At 38.3% G+C, this 25,810-nt stretch overlaps 1 protein-coding gene across 2 annotated transcripts in view; it reads left to right on the forward strand.

Moving 5' to 3' along the window:
* nlgn1 (neuroligin 1) overlaps positions 1 to 25,460 on the forward strand; it is a 244,991-nt gene extending 219,531 nt beyond the window's left edge. For both annotated transcript variants that reach the window (XM_060881449.1, XM_060881457.1), the window contains 3 exons: positions 15,670 to 15,882; positions 19,581 to 20,370; positions 20,747 to 25,460. In XM_060881449.1, coding sequence (XP_060737432.1) covers positions 15,670 to 15,882; positions 19,581 to 20,370; positions 20,747 to 21,581 — 1,838 coding nt within the window. In that variant the 3' untranslated portion in view covers positions 21,582 to 25,460. The remainder of the gene's footprint in view (positions 1 to 15,669; positions 15,883 to 19,580; positions 20,371 to 20,746) is intronic.
* The last annotated feature ends 350 nt before the right edge of the window (positions 25,461 to 25,810 follow it).

Raw genomic sequence — 25,810 nt, forward strand, 5'->3', positions numbered from 1 at the left:
TCCCCTCATTTCCAAGGTAATTGAAATGGAACATGCTTTGGTGTATGCGGTTTTCAGAATGCAATCAAAAAGAATATGAAAAAACTCGTTACGACGGTTATGCTACAAAAAAACAGCATTTACTGTTTGCTGCATTTTCGCTGGTGGCAGCAGTGCATTTTAAGACCCAACGAGACGCCTGGGTGAAAGATCACTTGCGAGTGACGTATTTCCGTTTGGGAGGAGTATAGCGCTGATGTGCGCTTGAACAACCACATTCATTTACTGTACACCTGTCCGGTTTCATCTGAAATGTTCACCTCCTGAAGTGGTCTGAACGATCGGATTTATATCCGTCTCGAAAACGTTTCGGAGGGCATTTAGACCTCGTCTTTTTACGATCGGATAGCTATCTGATCACAGAAAACGCATGAAGTGACCAGGTGTAAAAAGCCCCTAAGTGTAGGTAGGATTGACTGCAGCCAAACCCTGATTTAAACCAGAGTTAACACTTGTATTCCTATATACAAAGCTGAGTGAGAACCTCCCTTACCTACCTTTTTGGTGCAATTAGATATTTTTACATCCATACTCACTAGTTCTCATTGTACTCTAACATACGTCAGCCCAGAAAGTGGTGCACTTATGTAAAAAAAAAAAAAAGCACAATCAGACTTGAATAAACACTTAATTGACTTACAAACATGGTGGTTTTGTGTTTAAGATGATGTGCAACAATCTCCTCCTTCTACTTCTTCTTCTTCTTCTATTTTATGTCTAGTTCAATAGTATTGTTTAGTGTCATATAATTTAATGTTGAATTAAGTTACTCTTTCACTCTGCTGTACTTGGCCGATAAAGCATGCTTCGAATCTTCATTCAGAAAATGAATGAACAAACTGTTGATAACAGATTATGCCTTCTGAGTTGTCAGGTATTCTGTGACGCTATTAACACTACCCTTATTAACACTATTAATGCGACCAATAGTACTACTGCATGGCATGATGGTGCAGCAGGTTTTGTTCCACCTCATAGCGCCAGAGTTTATGCTCTGAGAGTAATTTCTGTATAGACTATTACATGTTCTCCCCAGCTCTATATGGGTTTCCTATGGGTTTTCTTGTTTCCTACCAAAAATGCACCCATAGATATAAATCCTATGAAAAGTGTGTGTTCCAGTCTCTTGTTCTAGCAGATAAAATCCAGATACAGCACAATGTTGATAGACCAAAAATGCTCTGAGGGCCCGAATGCTTCCGTACCTTTTTCCAGACAGCAGGAGGGTGAAGAGTGTGTGTGAGAGGTGTGTGGGGTCATCCACAATGCTGTTGGCTTTGCGAATGCAGCGTGTGGTGTTGTGAATGACCCCGCACACCCTTCGTTACAGTATATGTCTGTATTCTCTGTATTTTTCTATCTTTAAACTAAATGGTGATCTTAAACCCATTGCCGCTTCTCTAAGAATCCTACTACTAAAATATAGTGTAAGGTTATCCTAACAGAGGTAAAATATCTCAAACTGAAAGTCAACAGTGTCCTGACTAATTTTATATCAGACTTGCGGCGATACAATAATTCATTTCTTTATACCGAGTGAAGTTGATTTCCATTCCACCTGTAGAATAGAACGCCCTTGTACTGGTACAAAATAAGGGTTAAAGAGTTTAACAGGACCTAATAAGCACATGATATCAAATGTCAGTTTCTATATATCAGACATCTAAACACTGAAAGGTGGAGAATATACCTCAAGACATGTAATTCATACACTGTATTGCACCCTAGAAAGCAAACTATTTTGATTTTGACAACATCACAGAGAAGTACATGAAGTGAAAATCTCTGCCTTTGACTAGAGTAAAGATGTGTTTTTCAGTGTAGACAGTAAAATCTGTGTGTGCATAGTTACTTCAAGAAGCGTAATAAAGCAGGGACCTGCTGTTCACTGGCTTCAAGAGCCAAGTCTCAACCACGTGCCAGAGCCCTGGCTGTTTGTGCATATCATATATTAAGACAGGTTTGACAGCCAGTCCCAAAAGAAGGTCTCCCTCTCTGTTTAAATTTTCAACAGCCTGTTAGATGTGAGCGTTTCCAAGCTTACCTCAAGTCTTTTAGATAGGCTCTTTGATGGAGCGGAATCTATCAGGATTTTTGCAATACTAATACTGTCAAACAGGACCGGCTGACTTATGAGTCATTCATAATGCAAGAGCACCACAAATATAAATAAATGATACGCTCCTAAAAGGCAAGCAAGGAGAAACATGCCTAATTAATATCAGTTTACAATGCTGGCTTATTCTTTCAGATGTGAGGCTGCTGGATGTTTTATTTTGTAGGTAAGATCCGAAAAGTATTTGATGTACTTTTAACACGATCCTCTCTAGTGCCGGTGATCCTCTCTCACATATTTCAGAGTAAAACTAAATGATTCATAATATAAGGAAGGCCATTTTTTGTAAATATTAGTACTTCATCATCAGTAGGTGTATTTGTCAAGCAAGTCTCAAGTCTCAAATTTGCGACTTAAGTCTGACTCGAGTCGAGTCCCTCATCTCTGAATCATTTAACTCAAGTCCGAGTTGAGTCTCAAGTCATGAATGTCAAGTTAAAGTCAAGTCGAGTCTTATTTTAATATTTGTCAAGCAAGTCTCAAGTCTCAAATTTGCGACTTAAGTCTGACTCGAGTCATGTCATATGACTCGACTCCCCCATCTCTGAAGAATACTAACGCATCTAAAAGTGTGTTAAAGCAGTGTTAAGTGTAGTTATAAGTAAGGAGTTTTGCTGTTTTTGTGCTCAGGGAAATGACTAGAAAGAGACAGGTCTTTAGTTTTCAGTCCAGCTGTTTGTACAGTCAAGGGGTCCAGATGCATATTTATATGCGGTTAATGGAGCTACAATTAAATACCGTGTTTTTCACTGTATTTCACAGTGATTCTTGTGATTTTTTTTTATATGAACTACATTTCAAATGAACATGTCTCAGTTTACTTTCTCACAATTTATTGTCTAACAGCCACTATAGTGAGAATCAGCATTGAGCTGTTGGATTCACAGATTTTTCCTGGATCTGTTTTTATTATGTAAGATGTAGCCTTAGCAATTCTTCATGAAATGTTATTTAATCAGTGTCTTTGGCGCAACGGTCAACGTTTTTAATCCCTGTGTAAATAATATGGCAAGATTGATTGAATTTCATTTTTGAATAGGTAATAATTGAGTAGTAAATACGTTAATTTTTTTCTTGTGTAAATAATGGTATTTTTTCCCCTCAAAAACACTACGGACCCTCTTAAACTATATTTTAAATAAATGCCATTGACCTTTCAACAGGAGAAATCACAGGACATTGTTGTCTTCCTTAGAGCTAGTTCATAAACCCAGTAATATATAGAAACTCTAACTCTTAACTCTTTATTTCCAAATCAATTGTCTCAAATATGAAATAAAAAAAGCTAAATTAATATATCTTCTGCTCATATCTCTAGATCAGCTGCAGCACAAATGGACTCATAAAACATCAAATAAATGATACTTTATTGAAATATAAAGATATGTAAGAATACAAAAGATATTCTTTTCCAGAATGCTGAGAGTCTTAGGCAGAAGAGCACTGAATAATGACGATAATTATTAGCTGGCCTTAGGAGTGAGAGGATGGATCAATAGCTGTGTCTAACGCCTGCACCAGGGTAGGAGAATGGTGTGAGCAGCCCGTGACATTTCATTTGGGTGGCTGTCAGAGTGCACTAACGGGGGATTTTTGGCGCTTCGTCGGCTGCTGGTTTGAAACCTGGTGCTCCATTGGGCATGAGCAGCTCCAGTCATGGCTCCAGCAAGCATGGCTGTCAAACACGGTTAACCGCCTCGACCCCTGAGATACCATTCAATACTGTTCCATCAGCATCGCCCATGACTTCAATGACATCTCATCTCTTGTTTTTCCACCAAATACGTCACGCGTCTCTCTTACTTCAGCAGACAGGTGATAAAAGACTCTTTGTTCTTTTTTTTAAACCAGATGAACAAAACACTGTCATGGTTTTTTCTATCACAGTTAGTATTACATATTACTACACGTAATATACATTTTCAGCTCTTTCTGTTGTCAGATATATTAAATCAAGCAACTTTGATTAAATCATGAATCAACTATGCAATCCCTCCTGCATAACCTTACTACAGGGCCTGATTGGCTCCATAGATTTCCTCAGTTTACAGAAACTGAGTTCATTTGAGGAAAATGTCTTGATTTTAGCTGGCCAGGCTGCAGATCAGCAGGAGTTGTGACTCAGGCTGGAACTTGTAAAGGAAAGGACAGACAGTTCTCTCCTTTCTTGTCTCGAATGTCCTGTTGTCACCAGTCTGGCAGCAGCTGGCGATGAAAGATCCTTGTGTGAGTTTGGCAAAGACACATGGGTGATGTCTGCAAATTCATATATTACTTATAGTTTATAGTTTAAGTACATATGCACAATTCTGACTGAACTCATAATTTATATTAAACAGATAAGAACAGTAGGCTCACTATTTAGGTTCACAGGGTTAAAGATGAAACAAAAGACTTTTCCATTCCATTTTTTTTTGTATAGAATTCATTCTAGTCTGAACGTATCATCTTGCAACTGTTGAAGACTTGATGGAGACTTGAGTTTCAAACTGTCTAAAGCCCTATTCATGTTATATCATGTTGATGTTGCTCTGCACAATGGATTTATGTATCCTTATTAACTTCCTAGTTACTATTATGATGGGAGGAAAACAAAACCAACAAAATTTTGATTCAGATCTAACTCAAGAGATGCAACATTGAGCAAGGTTAAGAAACTGTCAGAGCCAGAATTCACACGCCATGCCGACAAGGTTGGCATGTCTAGATTAGGGTTTTTTCTGTTGGCTCTGTAGGCATAGCGGTAGAGTTCCTTAGAAACCTGCCAGTCTAGATCACTTTCACTTTGGGTTTAAATCCAAATACAGATATTAACATTTTGTAGAAATAAACAGATATTGATAGTGACATTGTGTAACACCTGTAATATACAGAAAATAATGGAAAGGACTTTTGGTTGTCAGTACAATAGTCTCACAAGACAGACTGTTAACATCTGCTGGAGAGTCTGGGACATTTCCTGAGTGTGCAGTCTGCACAATATCTTCACATTTCCTTAATAATTGTGGCCAAGTTTGACTGCATCCATTTGACTGACATGGCAGACGACCAGCCTCAGACATTTTCCCTCAGGGGACATTTACTATTGACTTTCTTAATACATAATAATGTAATTCTTAAAACATAATACCTTTAAATGAAAGATGGGATTGTGTTTCCTATGTTTAGTTCAATGACCATATCTGGGTTGTAAACATGTAAAAGAAGTCACAGAAAGCCTTTAAGGTTGTAGACTTTGTCAAGGTAGATTAATATTGTCCTCTTTTAGAGTTTTATTTCTTGTTCAAACGTTTCAGTGGGGTTTTCTATGTTTCTGATTAAGACTACTAATGCAGATCAGTTCTCTTGACTGCTCTAAGAGAACAACCGTGTAACTGTAACTTTGGCGCTGTTGTATAAAATGAGTGGAAATTGGAAGATAGCCGAATTGAGGAGAAAATGGAAGAAAAATTCAAATAAGTGAGTATGTGTGAATAGGGAGACATTTCCACCCAAGAGATGTTTGAGATATGGAAGCTGGTTCAGCCACTACACCAAAATGCCTATTTAAAAAAAATAAAAAAGAGTGTTTTGTTACTTGAGGGAGTGCAGACGATGGGGTCTTGTCTCACCGTTTCCTGCTTCGTATGGGCTCATTAGTGACACCTTGCCTGCAGGTTCCTTGCAGGTTTCTGGAGTCATTTCAGCCTGGTGCTAAGGGAAGGCCTGAGCACTTCTTGTTCCCTAGATAGGCCTTGGATCATTATCAGCACCATGTCTGTAATATGTGGGTGTCCTCCATTAGCTGAGGTTAGTTTTTTGGGTCAGTGTTTCTGCAGCTTTCGGGCCATCGGCTACGGCACTCTGCAGTTTCTCACTCGCATGCGGAGGAGAAATTTCAGCATGAAGGTGTGGGGATCTATTTTTATACTTCACTTTTTATGAGACGGTTTTTCTCCCTTTTCAAATTTCTTTCTGTGTATATTCCTTTTTTCTTCTGATTACTTGTGCTTCTCTTATTAGTTTTGTTAGGAAGTCGTAAGTGGCACATGTATTTCTGTGTGAAGCAAAACAAGGTAACTATGTCAATACAGATCTTTTCTAAGGAAAGGGAGCTAGTTAGCTATTCAGGGCAGGTTTCAAAGTGGTGCACAGCTACACAGGACTTTACCTTGAATAAAGCACCTGTATGTTTTCAGTTAAATATATGTTTCATGCGGTTGTTTTGACGTGTTAATATTTCGATCAAAAAAAAAAAAAGAAAAAAAAGAAAAGAAAGAAACACAAAAAACCAACAGCTTGTTTGCTTACATGTCAGAGTATCTCTAGAATCCTGTCTGGCTGATATGTGTACATTTTCATCCTAGATTCAAGGCTGTCTGATTTGTCAATATGGCTGCTGAAGAAAAAACTTTTAAAGAAAACTCAACTCTCACTTTTTTATTTAATATCAGCTATTTACTTATCTTAAGAAATGGGAATAAATGTTCCAGCAGAAATGGTAGTAATATGTGTAATTCCTGTAGAGAAATTAAACAAATTATACAATAATATCATTATTATAATTTTTGAATTTTTTTTGTTTTATTTAGTGCCTAAAGCTGTACAATTATTTGCCAACCATATACATAATTGCTTTCTCACCCCAAAGCGATTACATGATATCAATTCCTGACCTAAATACACTAACACTTTTCATGATCTAATTACCTAAATGAATCAATCCTGATGTGTAAGAACACCTCATGACATGTAATGTTGTTAGAACCAGTTTGAGCCTGTGGCGTCTCTGTGGGGTGAATAGAGGACCTCAGTTTTTCTAGCCATGTCATTAGATACAGTGCGTCAACAAAGCAAAGGCACCCAAGTGGAAGAAACGCTGTGCAAGTGTTTGCATTAGCCTTCATTTATCCCCTCGGTGATGCTCAGCTGGGGGCAAAGGGTAATTAACGCCTCGCCATTTCGCAGAACTCAACACAAGGAACCACACATACTCCTTCACAACAAGGACATGAATATGCAAGCTTTTATTGTTTAAGCCAGCAGGCTTTGACAAAAAAAAAAATCGACTTTGCACTCATTGCCTAGAAACAAACAGACCTAATCACTCTGGTAATTATATATTTATAATATTTCTTTCACATTGTTTATGTCACATTCATGCTCTGTGAATTTCAGGGTTTTTTTCCCCACTGAATGCAGGTCATGTGATTATTACCATAGTATCTCTGGAATTTGTGTTAACCTAATTAGCCCTGGATAATATAAATAACATTAACAGAACTGACATGATGCTAAAGAGGGTTTGTGCTTCTGTGTCAGTATAAAGATACTCCAGGAAGCCATTCTTCTCTTATATTGTCTCATATAAAAAAAAACAACAACAAAAGAACTAAAATACAGACAATGTTTAAAAGGAAACGTTAAGTTATTGACTACACTACTGTAGTTATTGGCCACAACTGTCTACTGAAAGCCTATTGATTAAACAAGTGGAATCAGGTGTGTCTTCTGCTTGACTGGGATGAAAACCTGCACCCACACCAGCCCTTTGTGGATATGATTGGACCCCCCCAACACTTCACGCAAGTTATGGGCATGTGACCTACTAATGATCAAGCCCAGATCATTAGTATTGGTCACATACCCTATAGAAAGTCAAAAACATGGTGTGCAGTATATTCCAGACCTTTGATGAATCAGTCATAAATTCTACAGATGTATTCTGTAGACGTACAACGTTACTTAACAGACATACGTCCGAAAAGCTTATCTCGTTCCGAACAGTACTTATAATAAGATAAGCAGCTGGAAGTTTCATCTGCGTTTGCAAATCGTAGGCATAACGGGAAATCTTGTCGTCTCTGTGGAAATAGACGATGAGTACAGTACATGTCGGCGAGATACACATCTGACAAGGATAATATATGCAAAATGATGCAGCATTCTGGAGGTTTAACTCGATGATCTGTTTCATCATTGACATGTACGTTGAGCTTTCATCAGCCATATTTACCTAAGGGAAGATAACACTGTGTGCATATGCATTTGATCACACTAATTTTATGAGGTCTGTAGGAATTCTGGGTATATTGCTTTTGTTTATTTTCCCATGGCTCCATGGGTTTTTGACCTGTCTCAGGGTGTCTTTAGGGAAATTTCGTTTACGGTGATGTGTGACGTTGTTTTAATGAATTGTACTTGGGAGAGTAAGGTGGAAGAAAGTAGGTTGTGGAAATAGAAAATGTTTTTTTATTTTTTGTTGTTGTTGTTGTTGTTGTTGTTGTTTTTTGCCCAAGGCAGCATGTTTCAGATTTTGGATTCTGCATATCAAAGCAGGAAAAAAGCACGAATAGGCCTGTCAGCTTGAATCTTGTGCACTCATTTTTACTTCCAGTGACCACTGCGGGTTTGTTCTAACAACTCAGTAGCAGCTCAGTGCAGCCTTGTGCAATTCTGCACATTTTATAATGTATTGAGTAAATTTGTAAAAAATCACAATGCACTAAAAATTTCTGAGATCTTTTACTTTTTTTCCTCCTTCAGAAGCTTATGGAATGGTATCTTATGTTACCAGCCTAACTGTTGGGAACAGATGCTTCCTGCCTCACTCACGAGGTCTTTGGGGATTGATGATGCCCGTGTGATGGCAGGGGGAAAAACACACAAAGGTGTTGCAACGCTAAATATTTTTAGGAGCGCAAACACAGTGAAAGGTCTAATTTGCTCCCCCCAGTGTATGAAAACTGGAAGACTGAACAAATAAAGCACTACCACAGCGACGGATGCTGCTGTGCCGGGCTTCGGAAAGTGAGAAGTGGCAAGTGCTATAATAGAACGACTCATCAGGCTTCTGCTGCTCTGTGCTGTCTGCTAACCTTGAAAAGAGGAGAGAATAATACTTCTCACATTTCGTTAAGCGGGATCCCAATTAGATTTTCTGCTACGTTGCTCCATTTTTCTTTCGCTATCCCTCTCTTCCTTCAGCTCAAACGGATGGTAATTCAACATGTCAGATGTATTGGCATTCTGCGGGAAAATGATTAAAGAACATGACTCATGGAGCCAAATCCCATCCGAATTTTTTTAGTTTCTTTGTACGTTGCAGGCATTGACTCACAGATACCTATTGAACTACTTTAGTCGTCTCCTGCTGGGTAACGTAATGCTAGAATTGCATATTAAATTTTAAATATCATTCAGGTTCTCACCAATTATGGTGACCAACCAAGATGCTATGGCAAATCTTTAACCCAGTGAAGAAGAAGAAGATGAAGAAGAAGAAGAAGAAGAAGAAGAAGAAGAAGGCTTTATTTGTTACATATACTGTATTACAACACAGAGAAATTCTTCGCATATCCTAGACCAGCTTGTTAGAAAGTTGGGGTCAGAACACAGGGTCAGCGATGATACAGCACTCCTCGAGTAGAGAAAGTTAAGGACTTTGCTCAAGGGCCCAACAGTGGCAGCTTGGCTGTGCTGGGGCTTGAACCACTGACCTTTCAATCAATAACATAGCCCAATTATGTTCTAATGTAATTCTTCCTAATGTAAAACTAATAATAAATAAAATCAGTAAGCATTTGGTTTTTGAACAAAGGTCTAGGAAAGATTTGTTCAGATAGATATTTAATTAACACTTTATAATATATATATATATATATATATATATATATATATATATATATATATATATATATATATATATATATATATATATATATTTTAGGAGACATTAACGGTTATGTTTATGGAAGGGGTCCCTATTGTCAATGCTGTTTAATCAAAATAGTCATGTTTTTTTTGTTTTTGTAAAGTTTCCCAGCATTGAAAATTCTTCAGGACAGAGTAGTTTTGGTTTCTCGTTAAAATGACAAGCTGCATGCTGCTTTATGTCATTAACTGCAAGCGCGAGAAAAAGGAAATGGTAGTTTGTGAACAACTGTTTATTGCTGCTCTAATGAAAGTAATAACAGGATCTTAACTTGGCTGGTGGACGTTCTGCAACATTAAATGTAATGATATACCGTTAAAAAAAATGTGTCACTCGTTAATAACTCAGAAGTTGTAATTCATGGCACATACTGTAGCTGTGGTATAAGTGGAATAACTTATTTCACAACACCGTTAAAATAACACACTTGGTTTACTTTGGGGAATATCACACCATCACGTATTAAACCTTATTTCTTACTGGGTTTACGTATACATATTATTCACACCAGATAATGCAGTTTTTTTAATAGGATCATTAAAAATATTAAAGTATTTATCTTTAAACACAAATTTATTTTGAGAAGCTATGCAACGTTTTGATTCTGTTTCTCAGAAGTAGCTGTGAAGTTCATTCATTCATTCATTCATCTTCTACCGCTTATCCGAACTACCTCGGGTCACGGGGAGCCTGTGCCGATCTCAGGCGTCATCAGGCATCAAGACAGGATACACCCTGCACGGAGTGCCAACCCATCGCAGGGCACTCACACACACTCTCATTCACTCACACAATCACACACTACGGACAATTTTCCAGAGATGCCAATCAACCTACCATGCATGTCTTTGGACCGGGGGAGGAAACCGGAGTACCCGGAGGAAACCCCCGAGGCACGGGGAGAACATGCAAACTCCACACACACAAGGCGGAGGCGGGAATTGAACCCCCAACCCTGGAGGTGTGAGGCGAATGTGCTAACCACTAAGCCACCATGCCCCCCTTAGCTTTGAAGTTGTTTAATAAAAAAATTATTTCAGCCCCTGATTCTAAAAGTCATTTCTAGGTGTGTCCACAACAGAAGTGATCTGTCTTTACACTCCTCCGTGTACGTCGCCTCGTAAGTCAGTGTCATGGAAGCCAGCATTTTTGACAGCTATGAATGTAGGTGTCAGGAAACAGTTTGATACACCCTTCAAAGGCAGCATATGCAACAACGCTGACAATGTGGTGACATAGACATACAACAGCTATGTCTACTGAAATCGAATCTGAAAATGGGACAAAAATTAAAAAAAGAAAAACAACAAAACGTGTTTTCTGCTCGACATTTTGCAGCAATGGAAATCACTCACAGAATTGTGGGGAAAAATATTAAACGACCGTCCAGAACCATACGAACATCTGGATTTAGTGTGTGAACAAGAACAAAAACATTCTGAAATGTGCTGTAATAGCTTTTTAAATGCTTAATTTGGAATTTTAGTTCAGTTAGTTTAGTTAGTATCTAGTATCTAAAAGTACAAATATTAATACAAATAACAAAATGAACATTTCTTTATACAGATACAGCTTCATTTCACCTTTGCATTAGTTTCTACACATGCATATACTGACAACATTAAAAAAAAAGTGGCTCTTACATTTTTGTTACGATTTTCTCCCTGGTGGCTGGTAGTCTTAAATAATTACCAGGAAATCATTTAGAATTTTGCCATTTGACTATTATGTTCTATGAACTCTTGTCAATTTCTGTGGTGCTAAAAGCAGAACAATAAGAACTAAATGAATCTATATTTGGTGCGTCAGGCCACGGTCAGTACGAAAGCCCTCGCTGAATGTTCTGATCCTGTAAATAACAATATATATAAAGAATGATTTGAGTGCCTGAGTTATTAGGACAGTGTGTCGTATCAGATCTCACCTGCGCAGTCCTCAGTCGGTGTTGGGAGTGAGAATAGTCTCCAGTGGCTACTTGTTCCGGAGGAAATGAGCCAGTAAAAAGGAAAAAAAAAACAACACAAGCTCGACTGTAAGCCATCCAAATATTACCATGGCAACAGTATTTTGGAGCGCTTACTATCATGTGCATTCAGTGATACACTCTGGACGTGGCATTTGTGAATTCAGAAGCACTCTTCTGTCACTGTGTTCTAGCATAACGTTGCTGGCCATTTCAGATGTTTTTTCAGATGGCATCAGTAGCTAACAACACGCCTGCTTGCCAGCTAATCATTTTCAAGCCCACGGCTGGCCCTCTTGATTCGTGCTACAGGCAGCTTTGGCTAAATGGAATCAATTAAACGCATGCTTGTAGATGACGGCCGCTTCCAGGAGATCTGCCCTTTGATGTAGAAACAAAACTAAATGAACTGAATAGGGAACACACTCAATTTCCAATACATGCTGTGTGTGTGTGTGTGTGTGTAATGTGTATCTGTGTGAGTGCACACATATACTGTACCATTTTTTTCTCTTACTTTTCTGCTTTTATTGTTTTCCATAATCGCTTTATTCTCTTAACAGCATTACTTTATTGCTTTTAAATTAGTGCACCTGTTAAGATTAGATCTAAAGCACTTATTCTTCCTCTCCCTTGAATGAGGGTATTTGAACGTAGACAGGTTAAGTGGAAGCGGAAACAGGTTTGGTGCAATATTAGGGCTGAGAATGCAGCATCATTTTACACTAATGATTTACTAACTGCTATTAAACAGAATCCATGATTTTCTATTTTCTACTATTGATTCCCTTGTAAACTGAGCTCCTTATCTTACTCCTATTTGCACTATTGACTGTGAACATTTATTGACACTATCAATAATACGAGAGTGAATATTTCATTTCTTGGTCCTGGGGTGTATATATTCTCACCTAGCCCCAACTCTGATATTCTTTAAAGGAGTTTATGCAAAATGTAAAACATTTCCCAGTAGATACTCATTTAGTGCTAAAGACCATATATATATGTTTATATAATAGCAACAGCTCATTGATAGAGAATGGTGTGATGATCTAATAAAAAATACATTTAACACTCTGTTATACAGTATAACAACCTCTAAAACTATAACAAACCACTAAAAGTTTTATTTTGTGTAAGTGGACATTTATTAAAAGGTCTCTGGTGTCAGCACTTTGTAACAGACATTAAGGATAGGTTACAGGACAGAGAAATTCTGCGCAGTCAGTAATTGAATCTGTTTTTTTTAATTATTATTATTATTAACATTAAGAGACTTTATGGAATGACTGTTTATAACTACTAAACGTAAGTAATAACAGAAATTGATCTCAAAGATGAAAGTCTTCCATTAACCTTAAATACACAACATGTTCCTCAGTGCATTAAACTGACGTACATTTGTACATCGTTGACAAATACAGTTCGTACTGTGGTAGAAGAGAAATAAACACTTTAGTATGTGCTTTTGCTGGAAAATAACTTTAACATGTCATGGATTTTTCTACAACAGCATCCTGTATTGTGTTTGATTACTAACTGCACTTTTTTTTTAATTAAGTTGTTATATAAAGATATACAGTGTGTATCTCTAATTTCAGAGTGTGGAGCAGTTCAGAAAGCTTCCGTTGATGCATCTAATTAATTTGATTAGATTAATAAACCATAAACTTAAAAACTGTATCATTTTTTATTTTAGTTTTGTAAAATAAAATGACCTCAAGTCACCTTTTACACAGTATGAAATCTTTTTTTTTTTTTTTGCTGTAATTGTTAGCCAAATATTGTACCTATTGAATTAGTTTATTTTTCCATTGGTAATATTTTGGCCTTTTGTTGAAACATCTGGAATGCCCTAGTGGTCAATTCCTGGTTCACTGCCTAAACCGATCGATAGTCTGTTTTATTTTATTGATTATCCCGTATACCTTCTCCATAAAGGGTATGTTTTGGGGAATTTTTTCTTTGCCACTGTCACCTCTGGCTCTTTCATACTGTATATATACAGTATAATAGTTAAAGGTGCTATAAAAATAAAACTGAATGTTGGCCTGAACGTTTTAGAACTTCTTTACATTCAATGATTTCCCAAATTAATTGGGAAATACAATGAATTTTTGTTGTTTAACTTAACTCTAATTCTTAGGATCAACTTTTATAATTTTAGGAATATAAATGTAACACTGTCCACATGGTCTGTGGTCCCAAAACGTATACTAGCAATCTAGATGTTATTTATTACTCTCAGTTGAACATATCTGTGCTTTTTCAGTCCTGATTTTTATATTTAAGGAATATTTCTGCAGTCGGACACTTTGTTTACACACAGAAAAAAGTATTCATACGCCAGAGATTATTACTTCGGCACTGTACTTAAAATGTGGGTTTAGGCATTTGTACTTTATTGTAGCTTTCCTTTCACCTAATACATTTGACTTTAACTACATTTCAAACTTTCAACTCAATGCATTTTCAAATACTGCAGTCCTCTATACAGTACTTATATAGACGTAATGTCAAACAGTGACTGTTTAGTGGTGTCAAATATATCATGGAAGGTGGGTATGATGGCTTAGCGTTTAGCATCTTCGCTTCATACCTCTTTCTCATGCATATCTCCCTGTGCTTCTGAGGTTTTCTCCAGGAACTTCGGTCCTTTCCCAGTCTAACAACATGCGTTGGAGGCTGATTGGCATCGCTAATTTGTCCATAGAATTAGTGTATGGATGAGTTTCTGACTATCCATCCAGGATGTCCCATTACCTTGTGTCCTGAAATAGCCTCCTGGCCCCCTGGTGACACTGAGGTGGACACACAGTTTAGAAAATGGTTGAATGGATTGATTCCAAACCTAGAATACATCCTTTAACAGATGTGAGAGTGAGAATGAAACCTAATCCTCATCACTGTACCTTATCTGTCGCTCTATACACATTGCACGTATCTAGACGGTTTGTATTGATTACGAGAGAGTTGTTATCATGCTAGGTATCATTTGAAAGATCAGGATTAAACTTGTTGGTTAGCTTTAGATAATATTTTCATTGTTTCTTGTTTCCTGAGGCAATTTAAACACCGGAAACTAAAATCAGTGTGCAGTAGGAGGCTTATACATTTCTGAACCTTTCTTTTGTCTTTTGTATTTTAAGTAAATAAAGTTCATGTATTTAAATTTCAACTCAAAAGAATTTGTAGTTGCACATCAAGATTTACACGAGTTTTTATTTAAATGCACTTTCTCTTCTACAGAAGCACAGTATTTTGAATTGATTTTAAGTGATTTGTGTTTGTGTTTTAAAGTCTCATTAGTGCATATAACATTTTAATTCTTATTTTTTTTACAAAAAAATCTTGTTTGAAGTTACATCGTGCATGGATTTAATTGGATACCACGTGCGCACACATGCACACACACACACACACACACACACACACACACACACACACACACACACACACACACACAAAATCCTCTTCCAATATACAACCAAAAGTCAGAGTAAACAAACCCATCTCCTGGTTAATAATGGTTAATGATCTATTTTTTCTGTCAGGGGAGGTCAGGCAATCATGAGCTCTATGAAATAAACAACCATTAAGAGATAGTTACTTAAGCACTCCAGAGGTGGCCAACTGTCATAACAACAATTAATGGATGTTAAGAGGGGGCGAGTCCACTCCTCATCATCTTGCTTTCATACACAAGCCCAAACAGTCAAGAGGATGATAAATACAAGCATCTTTTAACACCCTCTGATGTCATTAGCACCTGGGTCATTTGCATTACAGTGTTCAGTTTGTGTTGAATGAACATTTAATCGTGATGTGTTGTCTTTTCTCATTTGCTTTTTTTGGCAGGTTTTTTAAGCACAGGAGACCAGGCGGCCAAAGGCAACTACGGGCTCTTAGATCAAATCCAAGCTCTGCGCTGGACTAGTGAAAACATTGCCTTCTTTGGTGGTGACCCTTTACGCATTACAGTTTTTGGATCTGGTGCTGGAGCATCATGTGTAAACCTCCTCACACTGTCCCATTACTCTGAAGGTAACCGCTGGAGCAATTCAACAAAAGGTACAATGCAGAGGTTGCAACTTTTGACCCTTTTCAGTGTTTGCATGTTGTGTGTTTGTGCGTATTCATATAGTTCGTTATGCATGGACTCTTTTGTTGTTGGTTCTATAAGCTTCACTAACACAACACACTTGATGTATGCATCATATACTTCGAAGACTCTCAGAAAATGCACACAAGGCATTTCATTCATCTTTTCCTTTTCATCCAAATAACCTGCTGGGTAGAGATGGGTTTTTGTTTGGTTTCAGAATCTGCCACAGTACTCAATGACTATGTCTGGCACCTACACCCTCCACACTTTCTTTTGTTTTGTTTCCAGCAGCAGCACTGTGTGTGTTAACCCTTCGTACACCACGATATATACTGTGTCTACAGTAAAACAGCCATTGATCACCTGCCTCTAGTAACCTCTCATCCATCCATCTATCCATCCATCCATCCATCCATCCATCCATCCATCCATCCATTTATTCACCCATATATCCATACATACGTACATACCTACATCTACAGTATACACCCTGGACAGGGTGTCAATCCATCACAGGCCTCAACTATCCTGACTTTTTATAATGGGAATTATTTGCACTCTCTTTAAGACCTACATCTGCCATGTGCAGTATTTTACACATAAAGACTTTTAACACATTTAGCAAGGAACAGGATTTTGCAATTTTTCAGAAATTAAAAATAATGAAGCTAAAAAGCGAGACTTTTAGCAGGTTTGGGCCAAGACACAACATTCGTTTTTGCCAAGACACTCTTCGGTTCACATGATTACAGCTACATAGAAAGTAATTACTCATGTTCTTTTACTAGTAGTAGTTTAAAAGAAAAATACAGTGCCTGCAGTTTCACCAATTCAAGTATTTTTCTTTCCAAAAGCACAAAATACTCCTCAAGTCGCACTGCAAATTGTGAAAAAGCTTCAGCAAAATCAAGCATTTTTTTTGGCAAAAAAAAAAAAAAACATACTGGAGTACTGATTTAATTGATTGCTAATTAAATTTGCTGGTTACTAATTATGGCTTAATTTTTTTTTTTTGATTATGATGTATAGGTGTATATTCTTACTTGCGAAATACTATATATACCCCCAAATTAAGTAAGACCTAATGAGGCACATTATCCATGTGGTCATGAAGTATTGTTTTGGTTACAACATAAGATTTTTGCTATAATTCTATATATTTCCAGACATTTTCTTTCTTTTCATTTTTGATTATCCTAAATATGTCTGTATTTAAAACATTTTTTTTTATCCATTTCCTTCCTTGTGTATGGCAGCATTAATTTGTAATTACCCAAAGAAACAGGGTGTTAAATGCAACAACAGACTGCCTTCGAGATCCAAAACTGTCAAGCTGTAGTTTCAATGTCATAGCCTTTTTCATCCTTGTGCATTATATCAGATTATTCTTCATTTCTCTTTCTGCTGGCAAACCTGTCTAAACCTTAAAGCAGTTATTTATGAAAAATGTGTTTACATTGTCTTATCTTTATTCAGAGAACTATAAAGCAGTTATCATAATTTCCACAAGTTCAGCTGTAGCATTTATCTGGAGAAATATCCAAGTGGACTGGAAAAGTCATGTACTTCTATTTGTCTCTTCCTCACACGTGGCAGAACTCAGCATTACACTGGCTTCCTGACCATTCAGTTCTTCCCCCTCTTCTACTCCCCCCTTTATTATCCATCCGACCATCCAACCATTCGTTCCATTTTCTGTACCGCTTGTCGTTTACAGGGTAATGTGGAGCCTGGAATCTATCCCAGGAGATTTAGGGGCATAAGGCAGGGGACAACCTGAACAGAGTTCCAACCCATCACAACACCTTTGTTATGCATTTCTATTTTTCTCCCATTTCCCCTAATTTAGTTTTGGCCAGTTCCCAACTACAAGCCAGCTCTCACCTTCATCACCTTCACCTTCACCATCATACCATCATCCTTCAGCTAATAACCAGGGAACACATCTTCAGAGACACATAAGAACAGAACAGCCACATCTTTTGAGAACTACTACTCAGCATAACATTCGGAAGAAACTGCTTCCTGCCCTTTTACATGTGGGATGTGGTAGCTCAGTGATTAAGGTGTTTGACTACTGATCGGAAGGTCATTGGTTCGAATCCCAGGTCCACCAAGTTGCCACTGCAGGGCCCCTGAGCAAGGCCCTTAACCCTCAATTGCTCAGGTGTATAAACTAAAATATTACAATGTAAGTCACTCTGTATAAGAGTGTCTGCTAAATGCTGTAAATGTAAATATGTCCATGATCAGACCCACTATTGCCTCTCTCTCGCACTTTCTCTATCTCACTCTCTCCCTCCCTCTCTCTCGCTCTTTCTCTATCTCACTCTCTCATTCTCAGAGAGAGAGGGAGAGAGAGAGAAAGAGAGAGAGAGAGAGGAAGGTTCATATATAGCTTATGTGTTTAAATAATAAATAATATAATATTAGATAATTTTTTCTATAATTATTATTAAATTAAATCTCTCTCTTCTCTCCAGACTCTTACACATCTTTACATGATTAACATAACTCAAATGATTGTTGTGGTTAAAAAAAAAAAAAAAAGTACAATAAAACATGCATTGTTTGCTATAACTTTTCCTTTTGTGCGTGAACACAGCATCAACCTTTGATATGTTTAAGATACGATATGAATTGAACGGATTATTTTATTTTATTTTGTTTGATTTTGGTTTTATTTGAACTTAAAACATAACTTTTCTTCACTATTCCCTTTCTTTCTTTTTTCAAAGAGTTAAAGTATTATTATGTTTTTGTTGTTGGTTGTTTTTATTTGTAAGGGTTCTAAACCATCAGCAACAACAGAAATCCAAAGGAGTTGAGACAAAGTGATTTTAATTGAATTAGATAACAATGGAGCCTATTTTAATATATTTTGGCTCAACCACAACATCGTATTTACAAACCTGACAATTACAATGATTTCATCGACCGCTGTACAACAGATAACAAAACTGGAAAAGATAGTTGTCTTGAAACCAATTTTTTATACAGAGGAGTGTTTCTGATGTTCTGTTAGCGTATGTACAGTATGATCAGCAAGCCGGTGAATATCATTATTATAAATTATTCTCTTCACTTTTGTTGTATAATAGTATTTTAGATTATCAGTAGAATCTGAAATAGTACCCAGAACATTATACTTTATGTCCCTTTCTATAAAACATGTAACACAGTCGCCAGGTACTTTCAGTATTTGTGCAGACAAAGTCATGTTGGGTTAAATCAGGAATAAACTCAGAAATGCATATTTAATTATTCACATCCTCATTATATGCCCCATGTCATGTTGAATTTGTGGTGTTTTACATTTTTGTCTCATAAATATTTGCCAAAAGTTTTTGGCAGATGTTAACTTATTAACACAATAAGTAACACACACACACCACACACTGATGCACACATCCGCTCTTGGAATGAATTGATTTGCATGAAGTTTCCATGACAACCACTAATTGTTTTTGCCTCAACATTTGCACTAAAAGCTATAATTTACACTGTCAAAACAAAGATGTTGTGTTTACGACTATGTGAAATTGTATTGCATGGGATGTGCCTGCTTATGAGTTTTAGTTAAGCTACATCTTTATGTGAATTTTCTCTGTTAACATTCTCTGTTTGTTATCAGTGTTATTAATCTATAGTCCCCTTCAACCAGGCTTGTTCCAGAGAGCCATAGCTCAGAGTGGCACGGCTCTGTCCAGCTGGGCAGTGAGCTTCCAACCAGCTAAATACGCACGTATGCTGGCCAGAAAGGTGGGCTGCGACTATCAGGACACAATGGAACTAGTCGAGTGCCTGCAGAAGAAGGACTACAAGGAGTTGGTGGAGCAGGACATCCAGCCAGCCCGTTACCATATTGCCTTTGGCCCAGTCATTGACGGCGACGTGATCCCGGATGACCCGCAGATTCTCATGGAGCAGGGCGAGTTCCTCAACTACGATATCATGTTGGGTGTAAACCAGGGTGAAGGTCTCAAATTTGTCGAGCTGGTGGTGGACGGAGACAGTGGTGTCCAGGCCAACGACTTTGACTATGCAGTGTCCAGCTTTGTGGATGATTTATATGGCTATCCTGAGGGCAAGGACGTGCTGCGTGAGACCATCAAGTTCATGTACACAGACTGGGCCGACCGCCACAATCCAGAAACCCGAAGGAAAACGTTGTTGGCTCTCTTCACTGACCACCAGTGGGTAGCACCCGCTGTGGCCACGGCTGACCTGCACTCCAGCTTCGGATCGCCAACTTACTTTTATGCTTTCTACCACCACTGCCAGACGGAGCAGGTGCCTGCGTGGGCAGATGCAGCTCATGGAGATGAGATCCCTTATGTATTTGGCCTGCCGATGATCGGCCCCACTGAGCTCTTTCCTTGCAACTTTTCCAAGAATGATGTGATGCTCAGTGCTGTGGTCATGACCTACTGGACCAACTTTGCTAAGACGGGGTGAGTATAAAGAAGTTTATATTGTTTAAGTGGTATTTTAAGCAGGCTTTCATGTACTCACAGTATCTATATGTAGCAATTTTATTTTTCCAGATGTATCAGTGATATGATTTTTATAGTCTTATTGTCCAACGATGTTAGTAACAGAGTATTGTGGTTAGAAAAATAGGTATTTTGTGTTAGCTTTACTTTTCGGTACAAGACATCCTCAAATCAAATCAACTCAAATCTCCAGTTTCTGTTCCCTGCTTCCTGTTAAATAAACCATATAAATTAAATTAAATAAATAAATTAAATAAACCAGAAAAGATATTTCATGTATTTTGCAGTATGATTGTGATGTCGTACTCATTGTTCATGGCTTCTCACCTTGCAGTGACCCCAACCAACCAGTGCCACAGGACACCAAGTTCATACACACCAAACCCAACCGCTTTGAGGAGGTGGCATGGACAAGGTATAACCAGAAGGAGCAGCTTTATCTGCACATTGGCTTGAAACCTCGTGTTAAAGAGCACTACCGTGCCAACAAAGTCAACCTGTGGCTCGAGCTAGTCCCACACTTACACACCCTCAACGAGATCACACAAGTCGTCTCGTCCACAAGCACCACCACCAAGGTGCCTGCGCCAGACGAGACACCACGGACTCCCAAGAAGATGCCAGCCAACACCAAGAGGCCCTTCCCCACACCTTTTCCAACTGAGATAAAGGATACAAGCCAAATCCCGAACCACAACCAACCGTTTTTCGTGGAGCAGCGTGACTACTCGACTGAGCTAAGCGTCACCATTGCCGTTGGAGCTTCCTTGCTCTTTCTCAACATACTGGCCTTTGCTGCACTCTACTACAAGAAGGACAAGAGACGGCAGGATGGACATCGGCGAGGAAGCCCTCAGCGTGCCAATGCCACCAGTCAACTGGCACCCGTACCGGACGAGGAACTCATGTCGCTGCAGATGAAGCGTGGAGAGCTAGAGCGTGAGTGCCCACTTGTCCTGAGGAGCAGCTGTCCGCCTGACTACACCTTAGCCATGCGTCGCTCACCAGACGATGTACCACTCATGAGCGCCAACACCATCACCGTCTTGCCCAGCACCATGCCCAGTGCTCTCGGACCATTGCATCCATTCAACAGCTATGCGGGAGTGCAGCACAACAACACACTGCCCCACCCACATCCCCATTCGCACTCCACAACTAGAGTATAGCCACACATGTGCACACATATACTCAAAGGATTTCGGTTTCAGTGAAGCATATCTATGCTTTGACCGTTTTGCATAACATGGAATACACCGTGACGTTTCTTTTGTCTCCATTCGGAGGAAAATGACCATTTTATATTAGAAATGTAAAATGAGGAGAAAATTGCTAAACTATTTCAGATTTAATAAAAAATAAACAGAGATGGATGATTTTTTTTTTATCCTGGTATCATAGACAATGCCTGGTCTATTTCCTGACATAGAAGTATCACAAGTTGGTTTGAAAGAATGGTTTGATTCAGTTACAGTTCAGAAGCTGTGGAAGAGAGGGCACGTTGAAGGCCCTGTGTAAATGAAAGAAATATATTGTTTTCCAGAGGCACTCGATTGTCGAGTGCTCTCTCTGGAGCGGACAGGAGATGCTGCTTACTTAAGTTAGGCATGTGTTCTCCTATAGACGGAGGCATTGTAAGATACAGAATTACACATTGCTGGAAAAAGAGGGGTGGACAAGAACTTCTCAAGAATATGCACAATGTCTTGGAATCTTTTTTTTCTGGATTTATTTTTGGGAACAATTTTATTGTATAGAATCTATTTACATATCTAGATATGTACGCAAAGCTGTTTAAGCTCTGACTCTGGGGCATCAGTACTGGAGAATCTGCCAGCAGTACAAAGAGTGGGGTGGGAACGTCACTGGTTTTCTGGCAGATACGGCTTCATCACACAAGTGCTGTCTGTATGGAGAACTGGAGGACAAAATATGGGAAGCTGGATATTTTTTAGCACGAAGCGCATGACAATTTATCTGCTTGGTGGCTGTTCTGCTGATTAAGTCTTTATTAAAAAAAAATATATTCCCCATTGGATCTGTTTGAGGAAATACTCTGATTGGCTCAGAATTCTACCAAAATCGGAATATGTTGACGTGGACAAAGGCAACACATCCTGATCGGAGATGGGAAGCTGAAAAGTGTGGGGTTGGGGCAGGGACATGCTACTTAGAGTGCATTCACAAATAGCTTGAGTGAACGTGGTTATAAGGACTAGTTTTGTACAATGTGTCTTGGTAAAACTTTTTAATAGTGGTGAGTCACTTGCTGTTTGAGATCCCGTTTGTGGGATAATCATGGTATTTTTTTTTTTTCTCTTCTTTAATTTGCTAGTTTGGGGTTGCTGTATTACATTAAGTTTATTTATTTTTATTTGACCACTTATAAGCTTCATCATGTAATTCATTTATTTGCCATACTTAAATCAGGAAGTACCCTGCATAACAGAAGCCCCAAGAAATGAAGTTGCTGGGAATCATTCTGCATAACTTTAGTTCTCCGGATTGTGATTGGTTACATTGATTTTCTTTTGCTCGTACTCTTTTATTGAGTCCCCTGCTGTAGCCCTACTTAAAGATGAATGCTTATAAATTTTTCCCTGATGCAGGGAGGCTCTGCTGACAGTGTAGATTTGAAGGCCCTCTCATCTTCTTTTGCCCACATCTGATCACAGCAGGTGCTGAGGTGGCGGTGGGGAAAAAAAAAATAAAAAGGAAAAAAAAATTAACTGAACTTTACTAGTAGAGGATCAGTTTCCACACTATATCAGTATCATTGGAAACGCCTTTAAATTCATTGCCCATGTTGATTAGCATGTCTGTCATATTTTTGGCTGTACTTCAGTCATTGCTGCCATTCTTAGATAGATGTGTTTTTAATTTAATTTAATTTTTTTCCAAAACAAGACGACCTTCTAGGTTTTTCTAGTCAGCAGTTCTCCACGGGCAATCAGTATTTAGTTTGCCCCTATTCAGCTTCTCCACATAAACATGTTATAGCACTGTGGAGAACCGGGTAACCTGTCTAAAATTCAGCTTTGCTTCAGTCTCTTTTGTCATTCCAAATTTCCCTCTATGTGTGTGTATGAATAGAGAAGGAGGTTGAAGAAACGTCTGACTCTCTGCGTCCTTCCTAATCCGGTTGATCACTGGCGGTGGGCGGTATGACAGCTGATCCCACAAATCAGCTGTAGTTCTTATTAAAGTTCAGAACTCTACGCAGCGACACGACATATTACCCTACATTCACACTGCGACAATTCAACAAGCGACAGTTTGCTATTTACATGTGTGACATGGAGCCACAATTTGTGCAAGTGACATTTGCATTGAGATTTTTTGAACTATGCAAATTATGTACAATGTGGTAAAGCGTTTTATCCAAGCTTATCGATTCGAATGATTTCCTACGGCACATATGGTCTGAAATATCTTAGGTTCCCTACTCACAACTTTAGTTCCTACCAGCAGTTACTGTCACATGCAAAAATGGAAGAAAACCCCATAGCCATAGTTTCGTGTTATCCTGTCATATACAGCCGCTCATTAAATGTGTAGAGAAAAACAAAGTAATGAACAGATGTTCCTAGTAGCAAAGATCATGCAGTTATTGTAAAAAGCTGGGCGAAGCCAGTCATTGATCAGTCAGTGATCAAATTCTTTATCAGATGTTAAAGAGACAAAAATACTGTCAAATTATTTTCATATTGTTGACAGAAGCTAATATATGCTGGCTGCAACGGAGGTTATTACTGGTAAGATTCTTAGAATAAATAATCAATTTTATTGATTTTAAATGGGTAACTAGAATGTGTATTAAAAGCAGGTAAACATCTTTATTTTTATAAATATTATATAATTAAAAAAGAATGGCAAGCATAGAAATAGAAAAAGCATAGAAAATGCACTGCATTGAACCTACCTGTTGCGTAACGACTGGCTTTTGTGCCGATTCTAAGCGGCTCAAAATTGGAAAAATAACAGCTACAATGTTCAAACAATGTTAGGGTGGCTTCCTAAATTCCTTTAGTTTGTCTTTGCATATTCAACTTGAAATTGGATTTAAAGGTCATTTTGCTTTATACTTTTTTCAAGGAATAGGAAGCCAAAGAATACCAAACATATCAGTTAATAACATGAACCATTGGTTTATTCTATGAAATACGTTGATCTCAATCATTTTACACCAGACCATCATATCATTGTTTGCTCATACATACCGCCCACTCGTCCTCCTCACCACACACTTTCACAATTAACCTCAACGTATTCGAAATTTGAGAGCCCTATGACTAATATGGTGCCAGTGAGGAGTGATTAATTAAAGTGCTTGTGAGTTCAGAGAGATATGGGTTATTCAGAAAAGTCACAGTGACACACAGGCACACTGCCAGTGAGAGGATAGAAGGGGGTGGGGGTTGTGATAAGGACAGAGGACTTAAAAAAAATTAAACAGAAAATTATATAGTTGTCCCAGGGCCCTGCTGACCTGTGACACAGCAAAGGTCCCAAACAAGATGTTCCTTTCTACAACATGGACTCAGCTGGGCTGCTGCATTCCTGTCCACTCCGTTCCTGCTGAGCAGCACAGTAAATACAGTGCAGGATAATCTGGAGCATTAACTAAAGCCCATCACACAGCTACACTCACTCAATCAATACAGGTATGTATATGCAAAGCAGCCCTGCCCCAAGTTCCCTTCCAAACGAGACTCCTTTTGTGCGAGGTTCAAATTTAATGAGCCGTTCATACGAGGGCTCCTTTGAGGATTTGTCCCATATATTTGCATGTAGGACCAAGGTGAGAGCTGGGAAACATCAGTTACCGATGAGAGCTGCAGGGCTCGATCTCACACACCATCAACAGGATGAGCCTCATGACTGAATGTATTACAACATCGAGTGTCATTTACTATTTTTTTTTTGTCTTTCTTTTTCCCTTTTGTTCTATCTAAGCTTCAAAGGGATGATCAGAATGCCTGTTCATGGGAACCATATCAGAGGGCAGTTGTAATGTAGATTATTTGTCATTCTGTCTTTATTTCTGGTTAAATAGGACTTACTCTTCTGGAGCACAATAAATGATTTTATTAAGCTGAATTTTATACCACTCTTTTTATTTTTTTACTTTTGGTGCAAAGAAGTTTCTGTCTATTGTCTTCTTGGTCTCTCAGTTTCTCTCTGTCTTTCTCTATCTTTCTCTGTCTCTCTCTGTCACACACACACACACACACACACACACACACACACACACACACACACACACACACACATACATGCCAAGGCAGGCTTCACCAAACCAAATACTTATTGAGGGGGTACCAATATTGCTTTACAAACAAACAAACAAGCAAACAAACAAAAAACAGAAAAAAGTCCTCAAATTTAAACGCAAATT

Source organism: Tachysurus vachellii, chromosome 1 (genome assembly GCF_030014155.1).
Source record: "Tachysurus vachellii isolate PV-2020 chromosome 1, HZAU_Pvac_v1, whole genome shotgun sequence".
Taxonomy (NCBI): domain Eukaryota; kingdom Metazoa; phylum Chordata; class Actinopteri; order Siluriformes; family Bagridae; genus Tachysurus; species Tachysurus vachellii.